Consider the following 25,588-nt stretch of genomic DNA (forward strand, 5'->3'; position numbering starts at 1 on the left):
GTGTGGTTCTTAAAACTTTGGTGTGGCCCTTGGAACTTTGGTGTGGCCCTTGGAATTTTGGTGTGGCCCTTGGAACATTGGTGTGGCCCTTGGAACTTTGGTGTGGCTCCTGGAACTTTGGTGTGGCCCTTGGAACTTTGGTGTGGCCCTTGGAACTTTGGTGTGGCCCTTGGAACTTTGGTGTGACCCTTGGAACATTGGTGTGGCCCTTGGAACTTTGGTGTGGCCCTTGGAATTTTAGTGTGGCCCATGGAATATTGGTATGGCCCTTGGAACTTTGGTGTGGCCCTTGGACCTTTAGTGTGGCTCTTGGAACTTTGGTGTGGCCCTTGGAGTTTTGGTGTGGCAAATGGAACAATGGTGTGGCCCTTGGAACTTTGGTGTGGCCATTGGAACATTAGTGTGACCCTATGAACATTGGTGTGGCCCTTGGAACTTTGGTGGCCCTTGGAACTTTGGTGTGGCTCTTGGAACTTTAGTGTGGCTCTTGGAACTTTGGTGGCCCTTGGAACTTTGGTGTGGCCCTTGGAACTTTGGTGTGGCCCTTGGAACTTTGGTGTGGCTCATGGAACATTGGTGTGGCCCTTGGAACTTTGATGTGGCTCTTGGAACTTTGGTGGCCCTTGGAACTTTGGTGTGGCCCTTGGAACTTTGGTGTGGCTCTTGAAACTTTGGCATGGCTCTTGGAACTTTGGTGTGGCTCTTGGAACTTTGGTGTGGCTCTTGGAACTTTGGTGTGGCCCTTGGAACTTTGGTGTTGCCCTTGGAACTTTGGAGTGGCTCTTGGAACTTTGGTGTGGCTCTTGGAACTTTGGTGGCCCTTGGAACTTTGGTGTGGCCCTTGGAACTTTGGTGTGGCTCTTGGAACTTTGGTGGCCCTTGGAACTTTGGTGTGGCCCTTGGAACTTTGGTGTGGCCCTTGGAACTTTGGTGTGGCCCTTGGAACTTTGGTGTGGCTCTTGGAACTTTGGTATGGCCCTTGGAACTTTGGTGTGGCCCTTGGAACTTTGGTGTGGCTCTTAAAACGTTGGTGTGGCCCTTGGAACTTTGGTGTGACCCTTGGAACTTTGGTGTGACCCTTGGAACTTTGGTGTGGCTCTTGGAACGTTGGTGTGGCTCTTGGAACTTTGGTGTGGCTCTTGGAACTTTGGTGTGGCCCTTGGAACTTTGGTGTGGCTCTTAAAACGTTGGTGTGGTCCTTGGAACTTTGGTGTGACCCTTGGAACTTTGGTGTGGCCCTTGGAACTTTGGTGTGGCTCTTAAAACGTTGGTGTGGCCCTTGGAACTTTGGTGTGACCCTTGGAACTTTGGTGTGGCTCTTGGAACGTTGGTGTGGCTCTTGGAACTTTGGTGTGGCTTTTGGAACTTTGGTGTGGCCCTTGGAACTTTGGTGTGGCTCTTGGAACGTTGGTGTGGCTCTTGGAACTTTGGTGTGGCTCTTGGAACTTTGATGTGGCCCTTGGAACTTTGGTGTGACCCTTGGAACTTTGGTGTGGCTCTTGGAACGTTGGTGTGGCTCTTGGAACTTTGGTGTGGCTTTTGGAACTTTGGTGTGGCCCTTGGAACTTTGGTGTGGCTCTTGGAACGTTGTTGTGGCTCTTGGAACTTTGGTGTGGCTCTTGGAACTTTGGGTGGCCCTTTGGTCCTACACCAGTATACTGCTACACAGTGTACTGCTACACAGTGTACTGCTACACCAGTGTACTGCTACACCAGTGTACTGCTACACCAGTGTACTGCTACACCAGTGTACTGCTTCACCAGTGTACTGCTATACCAGTGTACTGCTACACAGTGTACTGCTACACCAGTGTACTGCTACACAGTGTACTGCTACACAGTGTACTGCTGCACCAGTGTACTGCTACACAGTGTACTGCTACACAGTGTACTGCTACACAGTGTACTGCTACACCAGTGTACTGCTACACTAGTGTACTGCTACACCAGTGTACTGCTACACCAGTGTACTGCTACACAGTGTACTGCTACACCAGTGTACTGCTACACCAGTGTACTGCTACACCAGTGTACTGCTACACAGTGTACTGCTACACAGTGTACTGCTACACCAGTGTACTGCTACACAGTGTACTGCTACACAGTGTACTGCTACACCAGTGTACTGCTACACTAGTGTACTGCTACACCAGTGTACTGCTACACCAGTGTACTGCTACACAGTGTACTGCTACACCAGTGTACTGCTACACCAGTGTACTGCTACACCAGTGTACTGCTACACAGTGTACTGCTACACCAGTGTACTGCTACACCAGTGTACTGCTACACCAGTGTACTGCTACACCAGTGTACTGCTACACAGTGTACTGCTACACCAGTGTACTGCTACACAGTGTACTGCTACACCAGTGTACTGCTACACCAGTGTACTGCTACACCAGTGTACTGCTACACAGTGTACTGCTACACCAGTGTACTGCTACACCAGTGTACTGCTACACTAGTGTACTGCTACACCAGTGTACTGCTACACAGTGTACTGCTACACCAGTGTACTGCTACACAGTGTACTGCTATACAGTGTACTGCTACACCAGTGTACTGCTACACAGTGTACTGCTATACAGTGTACTGCTACACCAGTGTACTGCTACTCTGACACTGAAATAGTACTTTCTAATGTCCTTGTGGCTATTTTGGGTACTAAATTTCCACCTGTGTCACCTTGTTCGTGTTCCACCCATGTTAGATAGTTTATTTTTCTCCACCCTATGAATTTCTTTGAGTATTTTGTAGGTGGTGATCATGTCTTCCCTTTCTCTTCGAGCTTGCAGGTGCGTGGGGTTTAACTCCCGTAGCCTTTCCTCAGTAGTAGTTCTCACAACCATTGTCCGGTTGCACTTGGGCCTATGAGGATACCTCAAGTCCCTTAGAGGATTCAGTTGAATCCCAGGTTGCCATGCTGTTGACCATGTCATGGCCGAGCTGGTTAGGACGTCCGCTTGAGAGTTACCAATGTACAGGTTCAACTCCTCGTCATGGCTGCTACTGATCAAGCCTTACCATCTTCCGGCCCAACCCATTACAATCACTTGCCATTGGTTTACATGTGACGGTTTACTGACCAGTACAATCACTTCTGTGTTGTTATAAAGTAGACTACAGGGGTTTGTCCCGAGAAACAGTTTACTGCTATCTGGCAGTTAGTTTTAGTTTAGTTCATTCATTATGCACCCCATACCCATCTTGTGGGCGGTAGTGGAAAGGGGTTACAGAGGCACATAATGGGCTCAGGGACTGAACCCCCACAATTCCTATTTGGGATACTAGCAATTTATCATGTATGGTATACATAATCAATTACAAACTATGCAAATTAGTGTAATTTTATACTCAATTTTATTTCATTATTATTCGTACTTAAACACTTTATTTGTTTTCCTAATGGTTTGATATTATGTTTTTAATTTACTGTGAACATTGGCTGTGTACCATAAAACTACTGGACTATATTTTTTTTTAAATTTATAATGAGATTTTCCTTTTTTTAGGGGCTGGTGGTTATATGTTATTTTTAATGTGTTTAATTACATTGATCAACATTAACATTATTTCTGTTTTATTGTATAAATAAAATAATTTACTTTAATACACAAACTTTCATTAATATATATTCTGTATTTAATTTGAATATCGGTGATCATTGCTAATTACAGGTAAATATACTACAGTGAAATGCAGATATATATAAATAAAGTTGTGGTGAAAACAAACAATTAGATAGAAATCAAGGTGAAATGCAGGTAAGTTCAGAAACAATATAGGTAAAAATATAGAGACAGGTGTTTAAAACAGTAAATACACGACTCAATTTATGTTAAGGTATTTTAGTTGCGTCTCTCTTCCCTCTTCAGAGCCCGGGCGCCGTTTTCTTCAATCGCAGAAGACGAGCTCAAAGAGTCTTGCTTGCTACCGTGGGTGAACTTCTCTGATGTTCTTCCCTGGTGTTCAGCTCTGGTGTTCTGCCCCTGGTGTTCTCCCCTCGTGTTCTCGAATGGTGTTCTTGTGTGCTGTTTTCTTTTGACTCTCTAAGGTGCTCTCCTTTGAGCCAGCAAATTTGTTTGAGTTGTTTGCTTACAAATGCTTGTTTGAGTCCACGTGTGTGGTGTTTTTATTTACCGGAAAACCTCGTTTGAGTCCAAGTGTGAAGTTTTATTTCCTCACAAATGCTCAGTTGAGTCCGCGTGTGTGGGTTTTTTATCATAAATCCTCGAAAGAACCCCAGTGTGAATTTTTCTTTCTCACAAATGCTCGTTTGAGTCCAAATGTAATTTGTTTTTGCTCAAAATAATAATGTGAGGGCCAGGTATAACTTGTTATCTCACAAATGCTCGTTTAATCCCAATTATAATTTTGTTTGGTCACAAATAATAGTTTGAATCCATGCATAATGTGTTTTTGCTCACAAATAACAGTTTAAGCCCAAGAACAATGTGTTTTTGCTCACGTATGCTAGTTTCATTCCCTGTGCAGTTCATTTATTTCTGCTCACAAATGCTCACATGAGCCACCGTGTGTGTTCTTTGTAATCACAGACTATTATTTCTGCCACGTGTTCATAATTATCCTTCTCTGACACTTTTTTTTTTTGCATGACAAATTTACAGACATATACATACATACATACATACATATATATATATATATATATATATATATATATATATATATATATATATATATATATATATATATATATATATATATATATATATATATATATATATATATATATATATATATATATATATATATATATGTAGCTGAACCCGGCCATGCGTTGCTGAGCCACAGCAACCCTCCCCTGTCCCCCTATCCTCCCCACCATCCCCCACTTCCCTGTCCCCATTGTCCTCCCCTCCATTCTCCACTTCCCTGTCCCACTTGTCCCCATAATACCCCCTGTCCACCCGTCCTCCTCACCATTACCCATCCCCTCATCATCCGCACCCTCCCCCACTCTTATCCCCTTGCTTGTTCTCCCCACCATCCCCATTTCCTCGTCCGATGTGTTCCCATATGATCTTTTGTTCTCATCAGAAAAATGGGAACATCAAATAATTTGATGTTCCCATTGATGTTGGGAACATCAAATAATTTGATGTTCCCAACACTGACAAATTAGGGCGAACAGTTACAAAATAACGAAATGAAAAGCAATGAAAAAATTAAAAAATAAACCATTCCCATGACATGAATGGTATTGCATAAAATAACTAAATCAAAATGAAAATATATTAGAATTCTATGAAAATTCAATTTAGCAATGCAATCAGAAACATTGAAATGGAATCCTAACATATTTAGTATAGTGTGTGTTGCTTTTTCGTGCAACAGATGGTGCACTTTTTCAAAAAAAGCAAGTGTTACCTATCTCAGGTGTGGTATCTATGTAGTAGGTATATAAAAACACTCGCATATACGAATGGAACGTTGTGTCAAAATTTCAAAGCAAATGGTAAGAATTTCGGAGATCACAGCATGTGTTGCTCTTACGTCCAACAGATGGTGATGTTTTTTTAAAAAGCATGTTTTTACCTGTCAAGGGTGTGGCATGTATATAGTAGGTATATAAAAACACACGTGTATTTGAATGCAACGTTGTGTCCAAACACACTTTAAAAAAAACACATTTTTTACTTGTCACAGACGTGACAACTATATAATATGTATATAAAAACACGCTCGTATGCGAATGGAACGTTGTGTCAAAATTTCAAAGCAATCGATGAAGAACTTTGGGAGAACAGCGATTTTGAACAAACGAACATTTACATTATTATTTATATACTGCTAGTACTCGGCCACAGCAGACCTTCCCTGTCCCCCAGTCCTCCCCACCATTACCCCCTCACCCGTGTCCTCGACCTCCCAACTATCCCCCCACTCCTCCATCCTCTCGTCCTCCCCATCATTCCCCACTCCACCATCCCCTCTTCTTTCCCACCATGCCCCACTCCCCTGTCCCTTTGCCCTCCCTACAATTTTCCATTCCCCTCATCCTTTCGTCCCCACAATCCCAAACTCCTCCGTCCCCTCGTCCTTCCCCACCATTACCCCCTCTCTAGTTCCCTCGTCATCCCCACAATTCCCCACTCCCTCATCCGATGCCATCCCAAAGGGTCTGATGTTCCCATTAGAAAATTGATGGGAACATCATGATCACTTGAGGTTCCCATCACTGAAATATAAGAAAAACAGTTAAAAAATTAAACAAAAATATGAAATAAACATAAAACTATACTCACGAAATGAACGGTAAGGTAAGCAACACAGCTCACTTCCAACACAATTCACACAAAATAATAAAATCAAAATGTAAATAGATAAAAATATGTGAAAACTCAATTGGTCAATGCAATCAGAAACATTGAAATGGAATTGAAACATATTTAGCGTAGCATGTGTGTTGCTCTTACATGCAACAGATGGCGCTGTTTTTCAAGAAACGCATAGTTTTACCTGTCACAGGTGTGGCATCTATACTTATACTTACGAAATAAATGGTATGGTAAACAACGCAGCTCAATTCCAACACAATGTCACAAAATAATTCAATAAAAAATAAAATATATCAAAACCTATGAAAATTAAATTTATCAATGCAATTGGAAACAATGAAATGGAATTCGTGACATATTTAGTATAGCATGTATGTTGCAATTATGTGCAACAGATGGCGGTGTTTTTTAAAAACCCATGTTTTTACCTGTCACAGGGGTGGCATCTATGTAGTAGGTACATAAAAAGATGCGCCTATTCGAATGTAACGTTGTGTCAAAATTTCAAAGCAATCGGTTAATATCTTTTGGAGATTACAGCGTGTGTTGCTCTTAAGTCCAACAGATGGCGCTGTTTTTCAAAAAAACATGTTTTTTCCTGTCACAGGTGAGGCATGTATATATTTGATATATAAAAAGACGCGCCTATTCGAATGCAACGTTGTGTCAAAATTTCAAAGCAATCGGTAAAGAGGTTTCGAAGATTTCCCTCAGATGAAAAACACAGTTTTTCAGAAAAAGCATGTTTTTTTTTTTTAACTATTACAGACATGACATCTATATAGCATGTATATAAAAACCGGCTCGGATGCGAATGGAACGTTGCGTGAAAATTTCAAAGCAACCGGTAATTACCTAAGTGTAATTACCTATGTGTAGTTGCAGGATGAGAGCTCCGCTCGTGGTGTCACGTCTTCCCAGCACTCTTTGTCATATAAAGCTTTGAAACTACTGACGGTCTTGGCCTCCACCACCTTCTCACTTAACTTGTTCCAACCGTCTACCACTCTTTTTGCGAAAGTGAATTTTCTTATATTTCTTCGGCATCTGTGTTTAGCTAGTTTAAATCTTTGACCTCTTGTTCTTAAAGTTCCAGGTCTCAGGAGATCTTCCCTTTCGATTTTATCAATTCCTGTTATTATTTTGTATGTAGTTATCATATCACCTATTTTTCTTCTGTCTTCTAGTTTTGGCATATTTAATGCCTCTACCCTCTCTTCGTAGCTCTTGCCCTTCAGTTCTGGGAGCCACTTAGTAGCATGTCTTTGCACCTTTTCAAGTTTGTTGATGTGCTTCTTAAGATATGGGCACCACACAACCGCTGCATATTCTAGCTTTGGCCTAACAAAAGTCGTGAACAATTTCTTTAGTATATCGCCATCCATGTATTTAAAAGCAATTCTGAAGTTAGAAAGCGTGGCATAGGCTCCTCGCACAATATTATTTATGTGGTCCTCAGGTGATAGTTTTCTATCTAGAACCACCCCTAGATCTCTTTCTTTATCAGAATTCTTTAAAGATTTCTCACATAATATATAGGTTGTGTGGGGTCTATGTTCTCCAATTCCACATTCCATAACATGGCATTTATTAACATTAAATTCCATTTGCCAAGTGGTGCTCCATATACTTATTTTGTCCAGGTCATCTTGAAGGGCATGACAGTCATCTAAGTTTCTTATCCTTCCTATTATCTTAGCATCATCAGCAAACATGTTCATATAATTCTGTATACCAACTGGTAGATCATTTATGTAGACAATAAACATCACTGGTGCAAGAACTGAACCTTGTGGTACTCCACTTGTGACATTTCTCCAGTCCGATACATTGCCTCTGATCACTGCCCTCATTTTTCTATCAGTCAGAAAATTTTTCATCCATGTTAGAAGCTTACCTGTCACCCCTCTAATATTTTCCAGTTTCCAGAACAACCTCTTATGTGGAACCCTGTCGAAAGCCTTTTTTTAGGTCCAAATAGATGCAGTCAACCCAACCATCTCTTTCCTGTAATATCTCTGTTGCTCGATCATAGAAACAGTAAATTCGATACACAGGATCTTCCAGATCGAAAACCATACTGTCTGTCTGATATTATATAATTTCTCTCCAGGTGTTCTACCCTGGAGAACACCGGTGAAGAACTTGCGGAGATCAGCGATTTTGAACAAACGAACTTTTCCATTTTTATTTATACTAGCTGTACCCAGCCACAGCTACCTTTCACTGTTCCCTTGTCCTCCCCACCATTCCCCCCTCCCCCGTCCCCTCGTCCTCCCAACCATTCCCCACTCCCCATCCCCTAGTCCTTCTCCTCCATCATCCCCTCATACTCCCCACCATCTCCCACTCGCCCGTTCCCTCGTCTTCCCTTCCATTTCCCCCCTCCCCTTTCCCCTCTTCCTCCCCACCATCCCCCACTTTCCTGTCCCCTTGTCCTCCCCACCATTCTCCATTCCCCCATCCCTTCGTCCCTCACTATCCCTCTTACGTCCAACAGATGGCGCTGTTTTTCAAAGAAAGCATGTTTTTACCTGACACAGGTCTGGTATCTATATATTAAGTATATAACAACACCTCCTATTCGTATGCAACGTTGTGTCAAAATTTCAAAGCAATCGGTAAAGAGGTTTCGAAGATTTCCCTCACATGAAAAACTGTGTCTAGCCAGAACGCACTTCTCTGAATACTATGCAAGGCCCGATTTGCCTAATAAGCCAAGTTTTCATGAATTAATGTTTTTTCGACTACCTAGCCTACCTAACCTAACCTAACCTAACTTTTTCGGCTACCTAACCTAACCTAACCTATAAAGATAGGTTAGGTTAGGTTAGGTAGGGTTGGTTAGGTTCGGTCATATATCTACGTTAAATTTAACTCCAATAAAAAAAATTGACCTCATACATTATGAAATGGGTAGCTTTATCATTTCATAAGAAAAAAATTAGAGAAAATATGTTAATTCAGGAAAACTTGGCTTATTAGGCAAATCGGGCCATGCATAGTAGGCCGAGAAGTGCGTTCTGGCTACTAGGTACGACATATATATATATATATATATATATATATATATATATATATATATATATATATATATATATATATATATATATGTCGTACCTAATAGCCAGAACGAACTTTTTGGACTACTATGCAAGGCCCGATTTGCCTAATAAGCCAATTTTTCCTGAATTATTATATTTTCTCTAATTTTTTTCTTATGAAATGATAAAACTACCCATTTCATTATGTATGAGGTCAATTTTTTTTTATTGGAATTAAAATTAACGTAGATATATGACCGAACCTATCCAACCCTACCTAACCTAACCTAACCTATCTTTATAGGTTAGGTTTGGTTAGGTAGCCGAAAAAGTTAGGTTAGGTTAGGTAGTCGAAAAACAATTAATTCCTGAAAACTTGGCTTATTAGGCAAATCGGGCCTTGCATAGTAGGCTGAGAAGAGAGTTCTGGCTACTAGGTACGACATATATATATATATATATATATATATATATATATATATATATATATATATATATATACATATATATATATATATATATATATATATATATATATATATATATATATGTCGTACCTAGTAGCCAGAACTCACTTCTCAGCCTACTATTCAAGGCCCGATTTGCCTAATAAGCAAAGTTTTCCTGAATTAATATATTTACTATAATTTTTTTCTTATGAAATGATAAAGCAACCCTTTTCTCTATGTATGAGGTCAATTTTTTTTATTGGAGTTAAAATTAACGTAGATATATGACCGAACCTAACCAACCCTACCTAACCTAACCTAACCTATATTTATAGGTAAGGTTAGGTTAGGTAGCCAAAAAAAGCTAGGTTAGGTTAGGTTAGGTAGGTTAGGTAGACGAAAAAACATTAATTCATGAAAACTTGGCTTATTAGGCAAATCGGGCCTTGAATAGTAGGCTGAGAAGTGAGTTCTGGCTATTAGGTACGACATATATATATATATATATATATGTTGTACCTAGTAGCCAGAACACAGTACTCGGCCTACTATGCAAGGCCCAATTTGCCTAATAAGCCAAGTTTTCATGAATTAATTGTTTTTCGACTACCTAACCTACCTAACCTAACCTAACCTAATTTTTTCGGCTACCTAACCGAACCTAACCTATAAAGATAGGTTAGGTTAGGTTAGGTAGGGTTGGTTAGGTTCGGTCATATATCTACGTTAATTTTAACTCCAATACAAAAAAATTGACCTCATACATAATGAAATGGGTAGCTTTTTCATTTCATAAGAAAAAATTTAGAGAAAATATATTATTTCAGAAAAACTTGGCTTATTAGGCAAATCGGGCCTTGCATAGTAAGCCGAAAAGTGCGTTCTGGCTACTAGGTACGACATATATATATATATATATATATATATATATATATATATATGTCGTACCTAGTAGCCAGAACGCACTTCTCAGCCTACTATGCAAGGCCAAATTTGCCTAATAAGCCAAGTTTTCCTGAATTAATATATTTTCTCTAATTTTTTTCTTAAGAAATGATAAAGCTACCCATTTCATTATGTATGAGGTCAATTTTTTTTTATTGGAGTTAAAATTAACGTAGATATATGACCGAACCTAACCAACCCTACCTAACCTAACCTAACCTATCTCTATAGGTTAGGTTAGGTTAGGTAGCCGAAAAAGTTAGGTTAGGTTAGGTTAGGTAGGTTAGGTAGTCGAAAAACAATTAATTCATGAAAACTTGGCTTATTAGGCAAATTTGGCCTTGCATAGTAGGCTGAGAAGTGCGTTCTGGCTATTAGGTACGACATATATATATATATATATATATATATATATATATATATATATATATATATATATATATATATATATATATATATATATATATATATATATATATATATATATATATATATATATATATATGTCGTACCTAGTAGCCAGAACTCACTTCTCAGCCTACTATTCTAGGCCCGATTTGCCTAATAAGCCAAGTTTTCCTGAATTAATATATTTACTATAATTTTTTTCTTATGAAATGATAAAGCAACCCTTTTCTCTATGTATGAGGTCAATTTTTTTTTTATTGGAGTTAAAATTAACGTAGATATATGACCGAACCTAACCAACCCTACCTAACCTAACCTAACCTATATTTATAGGTAAGGTTAGGTTAGGTAGCCAAAAAAAGCTAGGTTAGGTTAGGTTAGGTAGGTTAGGTAGACGAAAAAACATTAATTCATGAAAACTTGGCTTATTAGGCAAATCGGGTCTTGAATAGTAGGCTGAGAAGTGCGTTCTGGCTATTAGGTACGACATATATATATATATATATATATATATATATATATATATATATATATATATAAATATATATATATATATATATATATATATATATATATATATATATATATATATATATATATATATATATATATATATATATATAGTGAGGGTACCATCTCTGGTGCCAATGTGGGGACCCATAGCCTCGAAGAAGAAAATAAAAAGTATTCAGAGGAGACTTTGTGGTTTCTCACTGAACACTAATATTATCTTCTCCTACCACCCCCATTCTTTTGTATGTACACATATATATTTACTTTATTTGAACTTTGTTACAAAAAAGGAGTTACATATGGGTTACAAAGATGGTTATCATAGGTTGTCGAGTTCCTCCAGCTCCTCAGATGGCGGGCAGGAACCCTGGATGCAGTGCGCATTTCCCCTCTGTATCGCCACACTGAGGCGCTGGAAAAGAAAGCTTGCAGCTCTTGGGTCCCTTGTTGTTTCAATGAGCCTAGAACCCAGTTCCTTCAAAAAACTGGTAGCACTTTTACCCCAGGCGCCGAGTGTCTCAGAAGCAATGGGGACAAAATTGTAGTGGTGATCCAGTTCTCTATACTTACGGGATTTGGCCGCTTCCCTGTGGGTGGCAGCGCCACCTGTTATATATATATATATATATATATATATATATATATATATATATATATATATATATATATATATATATATATATATATATATATATATATATATATATATATATATATATATATATATATATATATATTATTAAATATGACCGAAAAAGTAAGATTAATAATTCTAACACGAATTTTCTCGATCTTTCGTACGTTTCTTTTCACTGTTGGTGGTAATTCAAAAATCAATTCTCCAAAATTCATTTTTATTTCTAGTCTGACGCGACACTTGAGCGCGTTTCGTAAAACTTATTACATTTTCAAAGACTTTAGTTTACACATACACAACTGAATAGAACTTACACATCTTCGATTTGTTTATATCTACATTTGAGTGAGGTGGATGGAGTGAGGTGGTATTAATAGGGTATTAAATTCCTAAACACAAGACAGAACAGAAACAATGGGTATTGAATGGAAGTGATTGTAGAAAGCCTATTGGTCCATATTTCTTGATGCTTCTATATTGGAGCGGAGTCTTGAGGTGGGTAGAATATAGTTGTGCATTAATTGGCTGTTGATTGCTGGTGTTGACTTCTTGATGTGTAGTGCCTCGCAGACGTCAAGCCGCCTGCTATCGCTGTATCTATCGATGATTTCTGTGTTGTTTACTAGGATTTCTCTGGCGATGGCTTGGTTGTGGGAAGAGATTATATGTTCCTTAATGGAGCCCTGTTGCTTATGCATCGTTAAACGCCTAGAAAGAGATGTTGTTGTCTTGCCTATATACTGGGTTTTTTTGGAGCTTACAGTCCCCAAGAGGGCATTTGAAGGCATAGACGACGTTGGTCTCTTTTAAAGCGTTCTGCTTTGTGTCTGGAGAGTTTCTCATGAGTAGGCTGGCCGTTTTTCTGGTTTTATAGTAAATCGTCAGTTGTATCCTCTGATTTTTGTCTGTAGGGATAACGTTTCTATTAACAATATCTTTCCAGACCCTTTCCTCCGTTTTATGAGCTGTGGAAAAGAAGTTTCTGTAAAATAGTCTAATAGGGGGTATAGGTGTTGTGTTAGTTGTCTCTTCAGAGGTTGCATGGCGGTTCACTTTCCTTCTTATGATGTCTTCGACGAAACCATTGGAGAAGCCGTTGTTGACTAGGACCTGCCTTACCCTACAGAGTTCTTCGTCGACTTGCTTCCATTCTGAGCTGTGGCTGAGAGCACGGTCGACATAAGCGTTAACAACACTCCTCTTGTACCTGTCTGGGCAGTCGCTGTTGGCATTTAGGCACATTCCTATGTTCGTTTCCTTAGTGTAGACTGCAGTGTGGAAACCTCCGCTCTTTTCCATGACTGTTACATCTAGAAAGGGCAGCTTCCCATCCTTTTCCATCTCGTAAGTGAAACGCAGCACGGAACTCTGCTCAAATGCCTCCTTCAGCTCCTGCAGATGTCTGACATCAGGTACCTGTGTAAAATTGTCGTCAACATACCTGCAGTATATGGCCGGTTTCAAGTTCATGTCGACTAAGACTTTTTGCTCGATGGTACCCATGTAGAAGTTTGCAAACAGGACACCTAGGGGAGAACCCATGGCGACCCCATCTGCTTGCTGATACATGTGCCCATCCGGGCTCAAGAAGGGTGCCTCTTTAGTACAAGCTTGGAGTAGTTTCCTTAGAATATATTCTGGTATGTCAAGAGGAGTACAGGCCGGATCACGATACACTCTGTCGGCTATCATCCCGATTGTCTCGTCCACAGGTACGTTGGTAAACAGTGAATGTTTACCAAACATTCACTGTTTACCAACGTACCTGTGGACGAGACAATCGGGATGATAGCCGACAGAGTGTATCGTCGGCTATCATCTTTCTGATAGGTAATTTGATAGGTAATTTTATTCAGTATGAGTTCTTTGTTTGCTCGTTATTTAATTGTGACTTCTGATTTTTCTTTTAGATCTGATGATGAATACGAGAAGTGTTGGAAACATTAAGCATTTTAAAGTAAAGAGACTGAAATAAGATGTTTATTATATCAATATTCCTATTAACTTTAAAATTAAGATTCCCGAAGGGAACATCGATCAAACTCAAGCCAAACAGCGCCAGGCCCGGATGCCAGGGTGCTTAAAGAATGCAAAGAGGAGTTTTGCGATCCATTGTCTACCATATTTAATAAATCATTAGAGTCAGGCAGAGTCGTGGAAGGTTGCTAATGTGGAACCAATTTTCAAGAAAGGAGATAGATCACTAGCGCCCAACTATCGGCCAATAAGCTAACGTCTATTGTGGGAAAGTTACTTGAATCGATAATTGCAAATTCCATTCGTCTTCATCTTGAAAAACATAAATTAATGATTCACAACATAGATTTACAAATGGCCGTTCATGTTTAACAAATTTGCTAACTTTTTATTCCAGCATAGTTGAGGCAGTTGATAGTGGTAAGGTTTGTGATGTTGTGTTCCTTGAATTTAGCAAAGCTTTTGTTACAGTACCACATGAAAGACTGATTAAAAAGATAGAGGCTCATGGTATTGGGGAGCTATATTAAGTTTGATTAGGGCATGACTATACCAAAGGAAACAGAAAGTTAGCATAAATCGGGTTAAGTCAGAGCGGGAAAATCTTGTAAGTGGAGTGCCTCAAGGCTCTGTCCTGGGACCTCTGTTGTTTATAATATATATAAATGATTTAGATTCAGGTTTGAGCAGCAATATTTGCAAATTTGCCGATTATACAAAAATCGGGAAGGAAATAAACACAGAAAGACTCTCTATCACTTCAACACGATCTAAATAGGGTTTGGAAACAGTCAAAAAGATTGGCATTTGCAGTTTAGAACTGACAAATGTAAGGTTTTAAGGCTAGATAATGATGATAGAATTACAAAATACGAGCTAGATGGTGTTGAGATTGCGAAGTCTAATTGCAAAAGGCGTCTGGGGCAATAATTAGTAAGAATTTAAAAACCACATAAATCAATGCATAAATGTTCGTAATATGACAAATAGGACACTGGGATTTATTAATCGAAGTGTTACTAACGAGACACCTGGTGTGGTTCTTCAGCTATATCTTGCTCTGGTTAGGACCTATTTAGATTATGTAGTTCCGTCTTGGTCGCCATACTATAGAATAGATATAAATTCACTTGAACGTGTCCAGCGTAAGATGACTAAGTTAATCCCCCAAATTAGAAACTTGCCATATGAAGAAAGATTAACAAAGCTTAAATTGCATTTATTCAGCACCTATTGGCGCTGAGTGAATACAATTTAACTGAGTGAAGCTACCTGCCTTACGAAGTAGCTCCTATTGGTTCATACGAGGCAGCTCCTAATGATACATTCGAGGCAAGTCGGCAGCTCCTATTGGTCCATACGAGGCAGCTCCTATTGGTCCATACGAGACAGCTCTTATTGGTCCATGCGAGACAGCTCCTATTGGTCCATACGAGGCAGCTGCTATTGGTCCATACGAGGCAACTCTTATTGGTCCATACGAGGCAGCTCCTATTAGTCCATACGAGGTAATTGGTCCACACGAGGCAGCTTATATTGGTCCATACTAGGCAGCTCCAATTGGTCCATACGAGGCAGCTCGTATTGGTCCATACGAAGCAGCTTCAATTGGTCCATACGAGGTAGTTCCTATTGGCCCACACGAGGCAGCTCCTATGGCCCACATGAGGCAGCTCCTGTTGGTCCATACGAGGCAGTTCCTATTGGTCCATACGAGGCAGCTCCTATTGGTCCATACGAGACAGCTCCTATTGGTCCATATGAGGCAGTTCCAATTGTTCTATTCGAGGCAGCTCCTGTTTTGCCCATAAGAGGCATTTAAGAACATAAGAACAAAGGTAACTGCAGAAGGCCTATTGGCCCATACGAGGCAGCTCCTATCTATAACCACCCAATCCCACTCATATACTTGTCCAACCCGCGCTTGAAACAGTCGAGGGACCCCACCTGCACCACGTTACGCGGCAATTAGTTCCACAAATCAACAACCCTGTTACTGAACCAGTATTTACCCAAGTCTTTCCTAAATCTAAACTTATCCAATTTATACCCATTGTTTCGTGTTCTGTCTTGTGTTGATATTTTTAATATCCTATAAATATCCCCCCTATTTCCTATTGGTTCATACGAGGCAGCGTTAATTAGTCCATACGAGACCGCGCCCATTGTTCCATACGAGGCAGCGGTAATTGTTCCATACGAGGCAGCCCCAATTGACCCTTACGAGGTAGCCTCATTTGGTATATACGAGGCAGCGCCAATTGACCCTTACGAGGTAGCCTCATTTGGTATATACGAGGCAGCGCCAATTTATATCCACCAAAACTTATTCATTCATACATATGTATAACCTACGCATGCAACAATCATGTTTTCCCAGGTTTATTGTGTGTCCGGTAATTTTTTCCACACACCAACAACCTGTTTCCTAAACCTGTATTAACCCCAGGTCTTTCTCAAACCGGTATTTACCCTAGGTTTTTCGTAAACCCGTATTTACCCAGGTCTTTTTCAAACCAGTATTTACCCCAGGTTTTTCATAAATCCAGGTGTTTCCAAAGCCATTATATAGAAATGTCTTTCCTAAACCAGCATTTACAATGGCTTTCCTAAACCAGTATTTACCCAGGTCTTTCATTAACCAGTATGTTCCCAGGATGAGGGAGATGTAGTGGCTCCACCTTCAGCATCATTCTCTCTCTTATGGCCTCTCATCTGTGATATATCTCCAGGAAATATGCATCTTGATCAAGCAGACTGTTCACCGCCAGGGACTAGCAAGGGAGTCCCGGAGGCTCTCGGGCTAGTGGCTAGTGGCTAATGGCTCTCACGCTAGTGGTTCTCAGGCTAGTTGCTCTCAGGCAAGTAGCTAGTTCCTCTTACGCTAGTGGCTCTCAGGCTAGTTGCTGTCAGGCAAGTAGCTAGTTCCTCTTACGCTAGTGGCTCTCAGGCTAGTTGCTCTCAGGCTAGTTGCTCTCAGGCTAGTGGCTCTCAGACTAGTGGCTCTCAGGCTAGTGGCTCTCAGGCTAGTGGCTCTCAGACTATTGGCTCTCAGGCTAGTGGCTAGTGGTTCTCAGGCTAGTGGCTCTCAGACTATTGGCTCTCAGGCTAGTGGCTCTCAGGCTAGTGGCTCTCAGACTAGTGGCTCTCAGGCTAGTGGCTCTCAGACTATTGGCACTCAGGCTAGTGGCTAGTGGCTCTCAGACTATTGGCACTCAGGCTAGTGGCTTTCAGGCTAGTGGCTCTCAGGCTAGTGGCTCTCAGACTAGTGGCTCTCAGGCTAGTGGCTCTCAGACTATTGGCACTCAGGCTAGTGGCTCTCAGGCTAGTGGCTCTCAGGCTAGTGGCTCTCAGACTATTGGCACTCAGGCTAGTGGCTCTCAGACTATAGGCTCTCAGGCTAGTGGCTCTCAGACTATTGGCTCTCAGGCTAGTGGCTAGTGGCTCTCAGGCTAGTGGCTCTCAGACTATTGGCACTCAGGCTAGTGGCTCTCAGGCTAGTGGCTCTCAGACTAGTGGCTCTGAGACTAGTGGCTCTCGGACTATTGGCTCTCAGGCTAGTGGCTAGTGGCTCTCTGACTAGTGGCTCTCAGGCTTGTGACTCTCAGACTATTGGCTCTCAGGCTAGTGGCTAGTGGCTCTCAGGCTAGTGGCTAGTGGCTCTCAGGCTATTGGCTCTCAGGCTAGTGGCTAGTGGCTCTCAGGCTAGTGGCTAGTGGCTCTCAGGCTAGTGGCTCTCATGCTAGTGGCTAGTGGCTCTCAGGCTAGTGACTAGTGGCTCTCAGGCTAGTTGCTCTCAGGTTAGTGGCTAGTGGCTCTCAGGCTAGTGGCTCTCAGACTATTGGCTCTCTGGCTAGTGGCTAGTGGCTCTCAGGCTAGTGGCTCTCAGACTATTGGCTTTCAGGCTAGTGGCTAGTGGCTCTCAGACTATTGGCACTCAGGCTAGTGGCTCTCAGGCTAGTGGCTCTCAGACTATTGGCTCTCAGGCTAGTGGCTCTCAGACTATTGGCTCTCAGGCTAGTGGCTAGTGGCTCTCAGGCTAGTGGCTCTCAGGCTAATGGCTCTCAGGCTAGTGGCTCTCAGGATAGTGGCTCTCAGGCTAGTGGCTCTCAGGCTAGTGGCTAGTGGCTCTCAGGCTAGTGGCTAGTGGCTCTCAGGCTAGTGGCTCTCAGACTAGTGGCTCTCAGACTAGTGGCTCTCGGACTATTGGCTCTCAGGCTAGTGGCTAGTGGCTCTCTGACTAGTGGCTCTCAGGCTTGTGGCTCTCAGACAATTGGCTCTCAGGCTAGTGGCTAGTGGCTCTCAGGCTAGTGGCTCTCAGGCTAGTGGCTAGTGGCTCTCAGGCTATTGGCTCTCAGGCTAGTGGCTAGTGGCTCTCAGGCTAGTGGCTAGTGGCTCTCAGGCTAGTGGCTAGTGGCTCTCAGGCTACTGGTTCTCAGGCTAGTGGCTAGTGGCTCTCAGGCTAGTGACTAGTGGCTCTCAGGCTAGTGGCTAGTGGCTCTCAGGCTAGTGGCTAGTGGTTCTCAGGCTAGTGGCTCTCAGACTAGTGGCTCTCAGGCTATTGGCTCTCAGGCTAGTGGCTCTCAGACTATTGGCTCTCAGGCTAGTGGCTAGTGGCTCTCAGGCTAGTGGCTCTCAGACTATTGGCTTTCAGGCTAGTGGCTAGTGGCTCTCATACTTTTGGCACTCAGGCTAATGGCTCTCAGGCTAGTGGCTCTCAGGCTAGTGGCTCTCAGACTAGTGGCTCTCAGACTAGTGGCTCTCAGACTATTGGCTCTCAGGCTAGTGGCTAGTGGCTCTCTGACTAGTGGCTCTCAGGCTTGTGGCTCTCAGACTATTGACTCTCAGGCTAGTGGCTAGTGGCTCTCAGGCTAGTGGCTAGTGGCTCTCAGGCTAGTGGCTCTCAGGCTAGTGGCTCTCAGGCTAGTGGCTCTCAGGCTATTGGCTCTTAGGCTAGTGGCTAGTGGCTCTCAGGCTAGTGGCTTGTGGCTCTCAGGTTAGTGGCTAGTGGCTGTCAGGCTAGTGGCTAGTGGCTCTCAGGCTAGTTGCTCTCAGGTTAGTGGCTAGTGGCTCTCAGGCTAGTGGCTCTCAGACTAGTGGCTCTCAGGCTATTGGCTCTCAGGCTAGTGGCTCGCAGACTATTGGCTCTCAGGCTAGTGGCTAGTGGCTCTCAGACTAGTAGCTCTCAGGATAGTGGCTCTCAGACTAGTGGCTCTCAGGATAGTGGCTCTCTGATTAGTGGCTCTCAAGCTAGTGGCTCTCTGATTAGTGGCTAGCGGCTCTGAGGCTAATGGTCCTCGGGCTGGTGGCTAGTAGCTCTCAGGCAAGTGGCTCTCAGGCTAGTGGCTAGTGGCTGTCAGGCTAGTGGCTGTCAGGCTAGTGGTTAGTTGCTCTCAGGCTAGTGGCTCTCAGGCTAGAGGCTACTTGCTCTCAGGCTAGAGGCTGGTTGCTCTCAAGCTAGTGGCTAGTGACTCTCAGGCCAGTGGCTAGTATCCAATCGCCTCACCTTCCCCATTGCGAACCACAATAGTTGAATAACTCCCGGTTATCTATGTATTCCTATGCGAAATGAAGTAAATCAGATAACAATTCTGCAGGATGCAACCCACAACAGAAGCCTTGCTTTCGAGTTTACAGGTGAACAGAGGCATGAGGGGGATGAATACCCACCTTGCATCACCACAATAGTGTTCTAAACCATGAAATCGTAGTTCTGGCCACAGATGGCTCCAGCATCTCTCTAGCTCTGGCCCACAGATGGCTCCAGCATCTCTCTAGCTCTGGCCCACAGATGGCTCCAGCATCACGCTAGCTCTGGCCCATAGATGGCTACAACTTCACTCTAGCTCTGGCACATAGATGGCTCCAGCATCACTCTAGCTCTGGCCCACAGATGGCTCCAGCATCTCTCTAGCTCTGGCCCACAGATGGCTCCAGCATATCTCTAGCTCTAGCCCACAGATGGCTCCAGCATCACTCTAGCTCTGGCCCACAGATGGCTCCAGCATCACTCTAGCTCTGGCCCACAGATGGCTCCAGCATCTCTCTAGCTCTGGCCCACAGATGGCTCCAGCATCTCTCTAGCTCTGGCCCACAGATGGCTCCAACATCACTCTAGCTCTGGCCCACAGATGGCTCCAGCATCTCTCTAGCTCTGGCCCACAGATGGCTCCAGCATCACTCTAGCTCTGGCCCACAGATGGCTCCAGCATCTCTCTAACTCTGGCCCACAGATGGCTCCAGCATTTCTCTAGCTCTGGCCCACAGATGGCTCCAGCATCACGCTAGCTCTGGCCCACAGATGGCTACAACTTCACTCTAGCTCTGGCCCACAGATGGCTCCAGCATCACTCTAGCTCTGGCCCACAGATGGCTCCAGCATCTCTCTAGCTCTGGCCCACAGATGACTCCAGCATCACTCTAGTTCTGGCTCACAGATGGCTCCAGCATCACAATAGCTCTGGCCCACAGATGGCTTCCGTATCACCTTAGCTCAGGCCCCACAGATGGCTCCAGCATCAGCCTAGCTCTGGTCCACAGATGGCTCCAGCATCACTCTAGTTCTGGCTCACAGATGGCTCCAGCATCACAATAGCTCTGGCGCACAGATGGTTTTCGCATCACACTAGGTCTGGTCCACAGATGGCTCCAGTATCACCATAGCTCTGGTCCACAGATGACTCCAGCGTCACTATAGATATGACCCACAGATGGCTCCAGCATCACCATAGCTCTGGCCCACATATGATCTCCGCATCACACTAGCTCTGGTCCAAAGATGGCTCCAGCATCACAATAGCTCTGGTCCACAGATGGTTCCAGCACCACCATAGCTCTGGTCCACAGATGGCTCCAGCATCACTCATGCTCTTGCCCACAGTTGGCTTCAGCATCACCTTAGCTCTGGTCCACAGATGGCTCCAGCGACACTATAGATATGACCCACAGATGGCTCTTCATCACCCTAGCTCCGGCCCACAGATGGCTCCAGCATCACACTAACTCTGGCCCACAATTGCCTCTTTGAATCACTCGAGATCTGGCCCACAGATGGCTCCAGCATCATTCTAGCTCTGGCCCACAGATGGCTCCATCATCACCCAAGCTCTGACCCACGGATGGCTCCAGTATCACTCTTGCTCTTGCCCACAGTTGGCTTCAGCATCACCTTAGCTCTGGTCAACAGATGGGTCCAGCATCACCCTAGATACAGATCACAGATGGCTCCAGCATCACCATTGCTCTGACCCACATATTGCTACAGCTTCACTATAGCTCTGGACCACAGATGGCTCCAGCATCACCAGAGCTCTGGCCCACAGATGACTTTAACATCACTCTAGCTTTGGCCCACAGATGGCTCCACCATTACACTAGCTCTGACCAACAGATGGCACCATCATCACCCTAGCTCAGGCCACAGACTGTTCCGGCATCACCTTCGCTGTGTCCCACAGATGGCTCTAGTATCACTCTAGCTCTGGCCCACAGATGGCTTCTGTGTCACTAGAGCTCTGACACGCAGATGGCTCCAGCATCACTCTAGCTCTGGCCCACAGATGGCCCCAGCATCACTCTAGCTGTGACCCACAGATGGCTCCAGCTTCACTCTAGCTGTGACCCACAGATTGCTCCAGCTTGACTCTGACTCTGGTCCACAGATGGCTTCAGCTTTACACTAGCTCTCACACAGATTACTCCAGCATCACTCTATCTTTGGCCCACAGATGGCTCCAGCATCACCAGAGCTCTGGCCCACAGATGGCTCTAACATCACTCTAGCTTTGGCCCACAGATGGCTCCAGCATTACACTAGCTCTGTCCCATAGATTACTTCAGCATCACCCTAGTTCTGTCTCACAGATGGCTCCAGAATCGTCTTAGTTCTGGCCAACAGATGGCTCCGGCATCACCCTAGCTGTTTCCCACAGATGGCTCCAGCATCACCTTAGCTCTGGCCCATAGATGCCTCCAGCATTACCCTAACTCTGGTCCACAGATGGCTCCAACATCACCCTAGCTATAATCCACAGATGGCTCCAGCAACACTCTAGCTCTGGCCCACAGAATGCTCCAGCATCACCCTAGCTCTGGCCCACAGATGGCTCCGGCATCACCCCTTGCTGTTTCCCACAGATGGCTCTAGTATCACTCTAGCTCTGGCCCACATATGGCTCCAGCATCACTCTAGCTCTGGCCCACAGATTGCTCCAGTATTACTCTTGCTCTGGCCCACAGATTGCTTCAGCATCACCCTAGCTCTGGCCTACAAATGGCTCCAGCATCACCCTAGCTCTTACCCACAGATGGCTCCAACATCACTCTGGCTCTGGCCCACAGGTCGCTCCAGCATCACTCTGGCTCCGGCCCACAGATTGCGACATCATCATTCTAGCTCTGACCCACAGATGGTAAAGCCTCACTCAACTCTGGCCGACAGATGGCTCCAGCTCATAGATGGCTCGAGCATCACCTTAGCTCTGGCCCGCAGATGGCTCCAGCATCACCCAAGCTCAGGCCCACAAATTGATCCAGCATCATTCTAGCTCTGGCCACAGATGGCCCCAGCATCACCATAGCTCTGGCTCTCAGATGGCTCCTGCATCACACTATCTCTGGCCCACAGATGGCTCCAGAATCACCATAGATCTGGCCCACAGATTGCTCCAGCATCACCATAGATCTGGCCCACAGATTGCTCCAGCATCACCATAGCTCTGGCTCCCAGATGGCTCCAGCATCACCATAGCTCTGGCTCCCAGTTGGCTCCAGCGTCAATCTTGCTCTGGCCCACAGATGGCTCCAGCATAACCATAGCTCTGACCCACAGATGGCTCCAGCATCACCATAGATCTGGCCCACAGATTGCTCCAGCATCGCTCTAGCTCTGGCCCACAGATGGCTCCAGCATCACTCTAGCTCTGGCCCACAGATGGCTCCAGCATCACTCTAGCTCTGACCTTCAGATATCTCCAGCATCACCTTAGCTCTGGCCCACAGATGGCTTCAGCTTCACTCCAGCTCTTGCCCACAGATGGCCCCTTAATCACACTAGCTCTGGCCTACAGGTGACTCCAGCATCACTCCTCATCTAGCCCACAGTTGGCTCCAACATCACCCTAGCTATGGCCCACAGATGGCTCCAGCATCTTCCTAGCTCTGGCTCACAAATGAATCCAGTACCACCCTAGTTCTGGCTCACAGATGGCTCCTGCATCACCCTAGGTCTGGCTCATAGATGGCTACAGCATCACTCTACCTTTGGCCCACTGATGGCTCCAGCATCACCCTAGCTCTTATCCACAGATGGCTCCAGAATCACCCTAGCTCTGGCCTACAGATGGCTACAGCAACACTCCTGCTCTGGCCCAAAGACGGCTCTAACATCACCCCTCGCTTTGGCCTACAGATAACAACTACACCACTCAACTCTGGCCCACAGATGGCTCCATGATCACTCTAGCTCTGGCCTACAGATGGCTCCAGGATCACTCTAACTCACTCTTGCTCCGGCTAACAATTGGTTTCAGCATTACCTGAGCTGTGGCCTAAAGATGGATCCATCGTCACCCTAGCTATGGACCACAGATGGCACTAGCATCACCCAAGCTATGGCCCACAGATGGCTCCAGTATCACTCTAGCTGTGGCCCACAGACGGCTCTATCATCACTCTAGCTCTTGCCCACAGATGGCTTAAGCATCACCCTAGCTCTGGCCCACAGTTGGCTCCTGCATCACTCTAGCTCTAGGCCACAGATGGCACTAGCATCACTCTAGCTCTGGCCCACAGATGGCTCCAGCATCAGCTTTGCTCTGACCCATAGATGGCTACAGCATTACTCTTGATCTGGCCCACAGATGGCTCCACCATTACCTTAGCTTTTACCCACAGATGGCTCCAGCATCGCCCTAGCTCTGGCCCACAGATGGCTCCAGCTTTACTACTTCTCTGGCCCAAAGACGGCTCTAGAATCACCCTCGCTTTGGCCTACAGATTACTACTACATCACTCAACTCTAGCCCACAGATGGCTCAAGCATCACTCTTGCTCCGGCTAACAATTGGTTCCAGCGTTACCCCTAGCTGTGGCCCACAGATGACTCCCGCATCATCCAAGCTCTGGCCCACAGATGGTTCCAGCATCACCCTAGCTATGGCCCACAGATGGCACTAGCATCACCCTACCTCTGGCCCACAGATGGCTCCAGCATCATTCTAGCTCTGGCCCGCAGATGGCACCAACATCGCTCTAGCTCTGGCTCATAGATGGTACCAGCATCACCCTACCTCTGGCCCACAGATGGCTCCAGCACCCCCTTGCTGTGGCCCACAGATGGCTCCAGCATCACTCTAGCTCTGGCCCACAGATGGCTCCAGCATCACCCTACCTCTGGCCAACAAATGGCTCCTGCCTCACCCTAGCTAAGGCCCACAGACTGCTCCAGCATCTCCCTAGCTCTGGCCCACAGATGGCTCCAGCACCCCCTTGCTGTGGCCCACAGATAGCTCTAATATCACCCTAGCTCTAGCCCACAGATGTCTACAGCATCACTCTAGCTCTGGCCAAAAGATGGCGACAGCATCACCCTAGCTCTGGCCCACTGATGGTTCTTTGCTTCACTCTAGCTCTGGCCCACAGATGGCTCCAGCATCACTCTTGCTCTGGCCCACAGATGGCTCCAGCATCACTCTTGCTCTGGCCCACAGATGGCTCCAACATCACTCTTTCTCTGGCTCAGAGATGGCTACAGCATCAATCTTGCTCTAGCTCACAGATGGCTCCTACATCACTCTAGCTCTGGCCCACAGATGGCTACAGCATCACTCTGTCTCTGGCCCACAGATGGCTCCAGCATCACTCTAGCTCTGGGCCACAGATGGCTCCAGCATCACCTTAGTTCTGGCCTCAGATAGCTACAGCATCACCCTAACTCTAGCTCACAGATGGCTCCAGCACCACCCTAGCTCTGGCCCACAAATGGTTCCAGCTTCACCCTAGCTCTGGCCCACGGATTGCGCCATCATCACTCTAGCTCTGACCCACAGATGGCTAAAGCATCACTCAACTCTGGCCCACAGATGGGTCCAGCATCACCCTAGCTCTGGGTCACATATAGCTCGAGCATCACCCTAGCTCTGGCTCACAGATGGCTCCTGCGTCACCCTAACTCTGACTCACAGATTGTTCCAACATCACTCTAGCTCTGGCCCACAGATGGCTCCCGCATCACCCTAGCTCTGGTCCACATATGGCTCCAGCATCACTCTAGATATAGCTCACAGATGGCGCCAGCACCACCCTAGTTCT

At 44.8% G+C, this 25,588-nt stretch overlaps 2 protein-coding genes across 2 annotated transcripts in view; one reads left to right on the forward strand and one right to left on the reverse strand.

Moving 5' to 3' along the window:
* Positions 1-475: 475 nt before the first annotated feature.
* Positions 476-2,937, reverse strand: LOC138351341 (uncharacterized). The gene is made up of 2 exons (XM_069303075.1): positions 2,884-2,937; positions 476-1,645 (listed from the first exon to the last, which is right to left on the reverse strand). The coding sequence occupies exons 1-2, from the start codon at positions 2,935-2,937 to the stop codon at positions 476-478; spliced, it is 1,224 nt and encodes a 407-aa protein (XP_069159176.1).
* Positions 2,938-3,881: 944 nt separating this feature from the next.
* Positions 3,882-25,588, forward strand: part of LOC138349705 (voltage-gated potassium channel subunit beta-2-like) — a 120,227-nt gene continuing 98,520 nt past the window's right edge. Inside the window, exon 1 of the mRNA XM_069340045.1 lies at positions 3,882-3,938. The gene's annotated coding sequence lies outside the window, so the exon portion shown is untranslated. The remainder of the gene's footprint in view (positions 3,939-25,588) is intronic.

Source organism: Procambarus clarkii, chromosome 5 (assembly GCF_040958095.1).
Source record: "Procambarus clarkii isolate CNS0578487 chromosome 5, FALCON_Pclarkii_2.0, whole genome shotgun sequence".
Taxonomy (NCBI): Eukaryota; Metazoa; Arthropoda; class Malacostraca; order Decapoda; family Cambaridae; genus Procambarus; species Procambarus clarkii.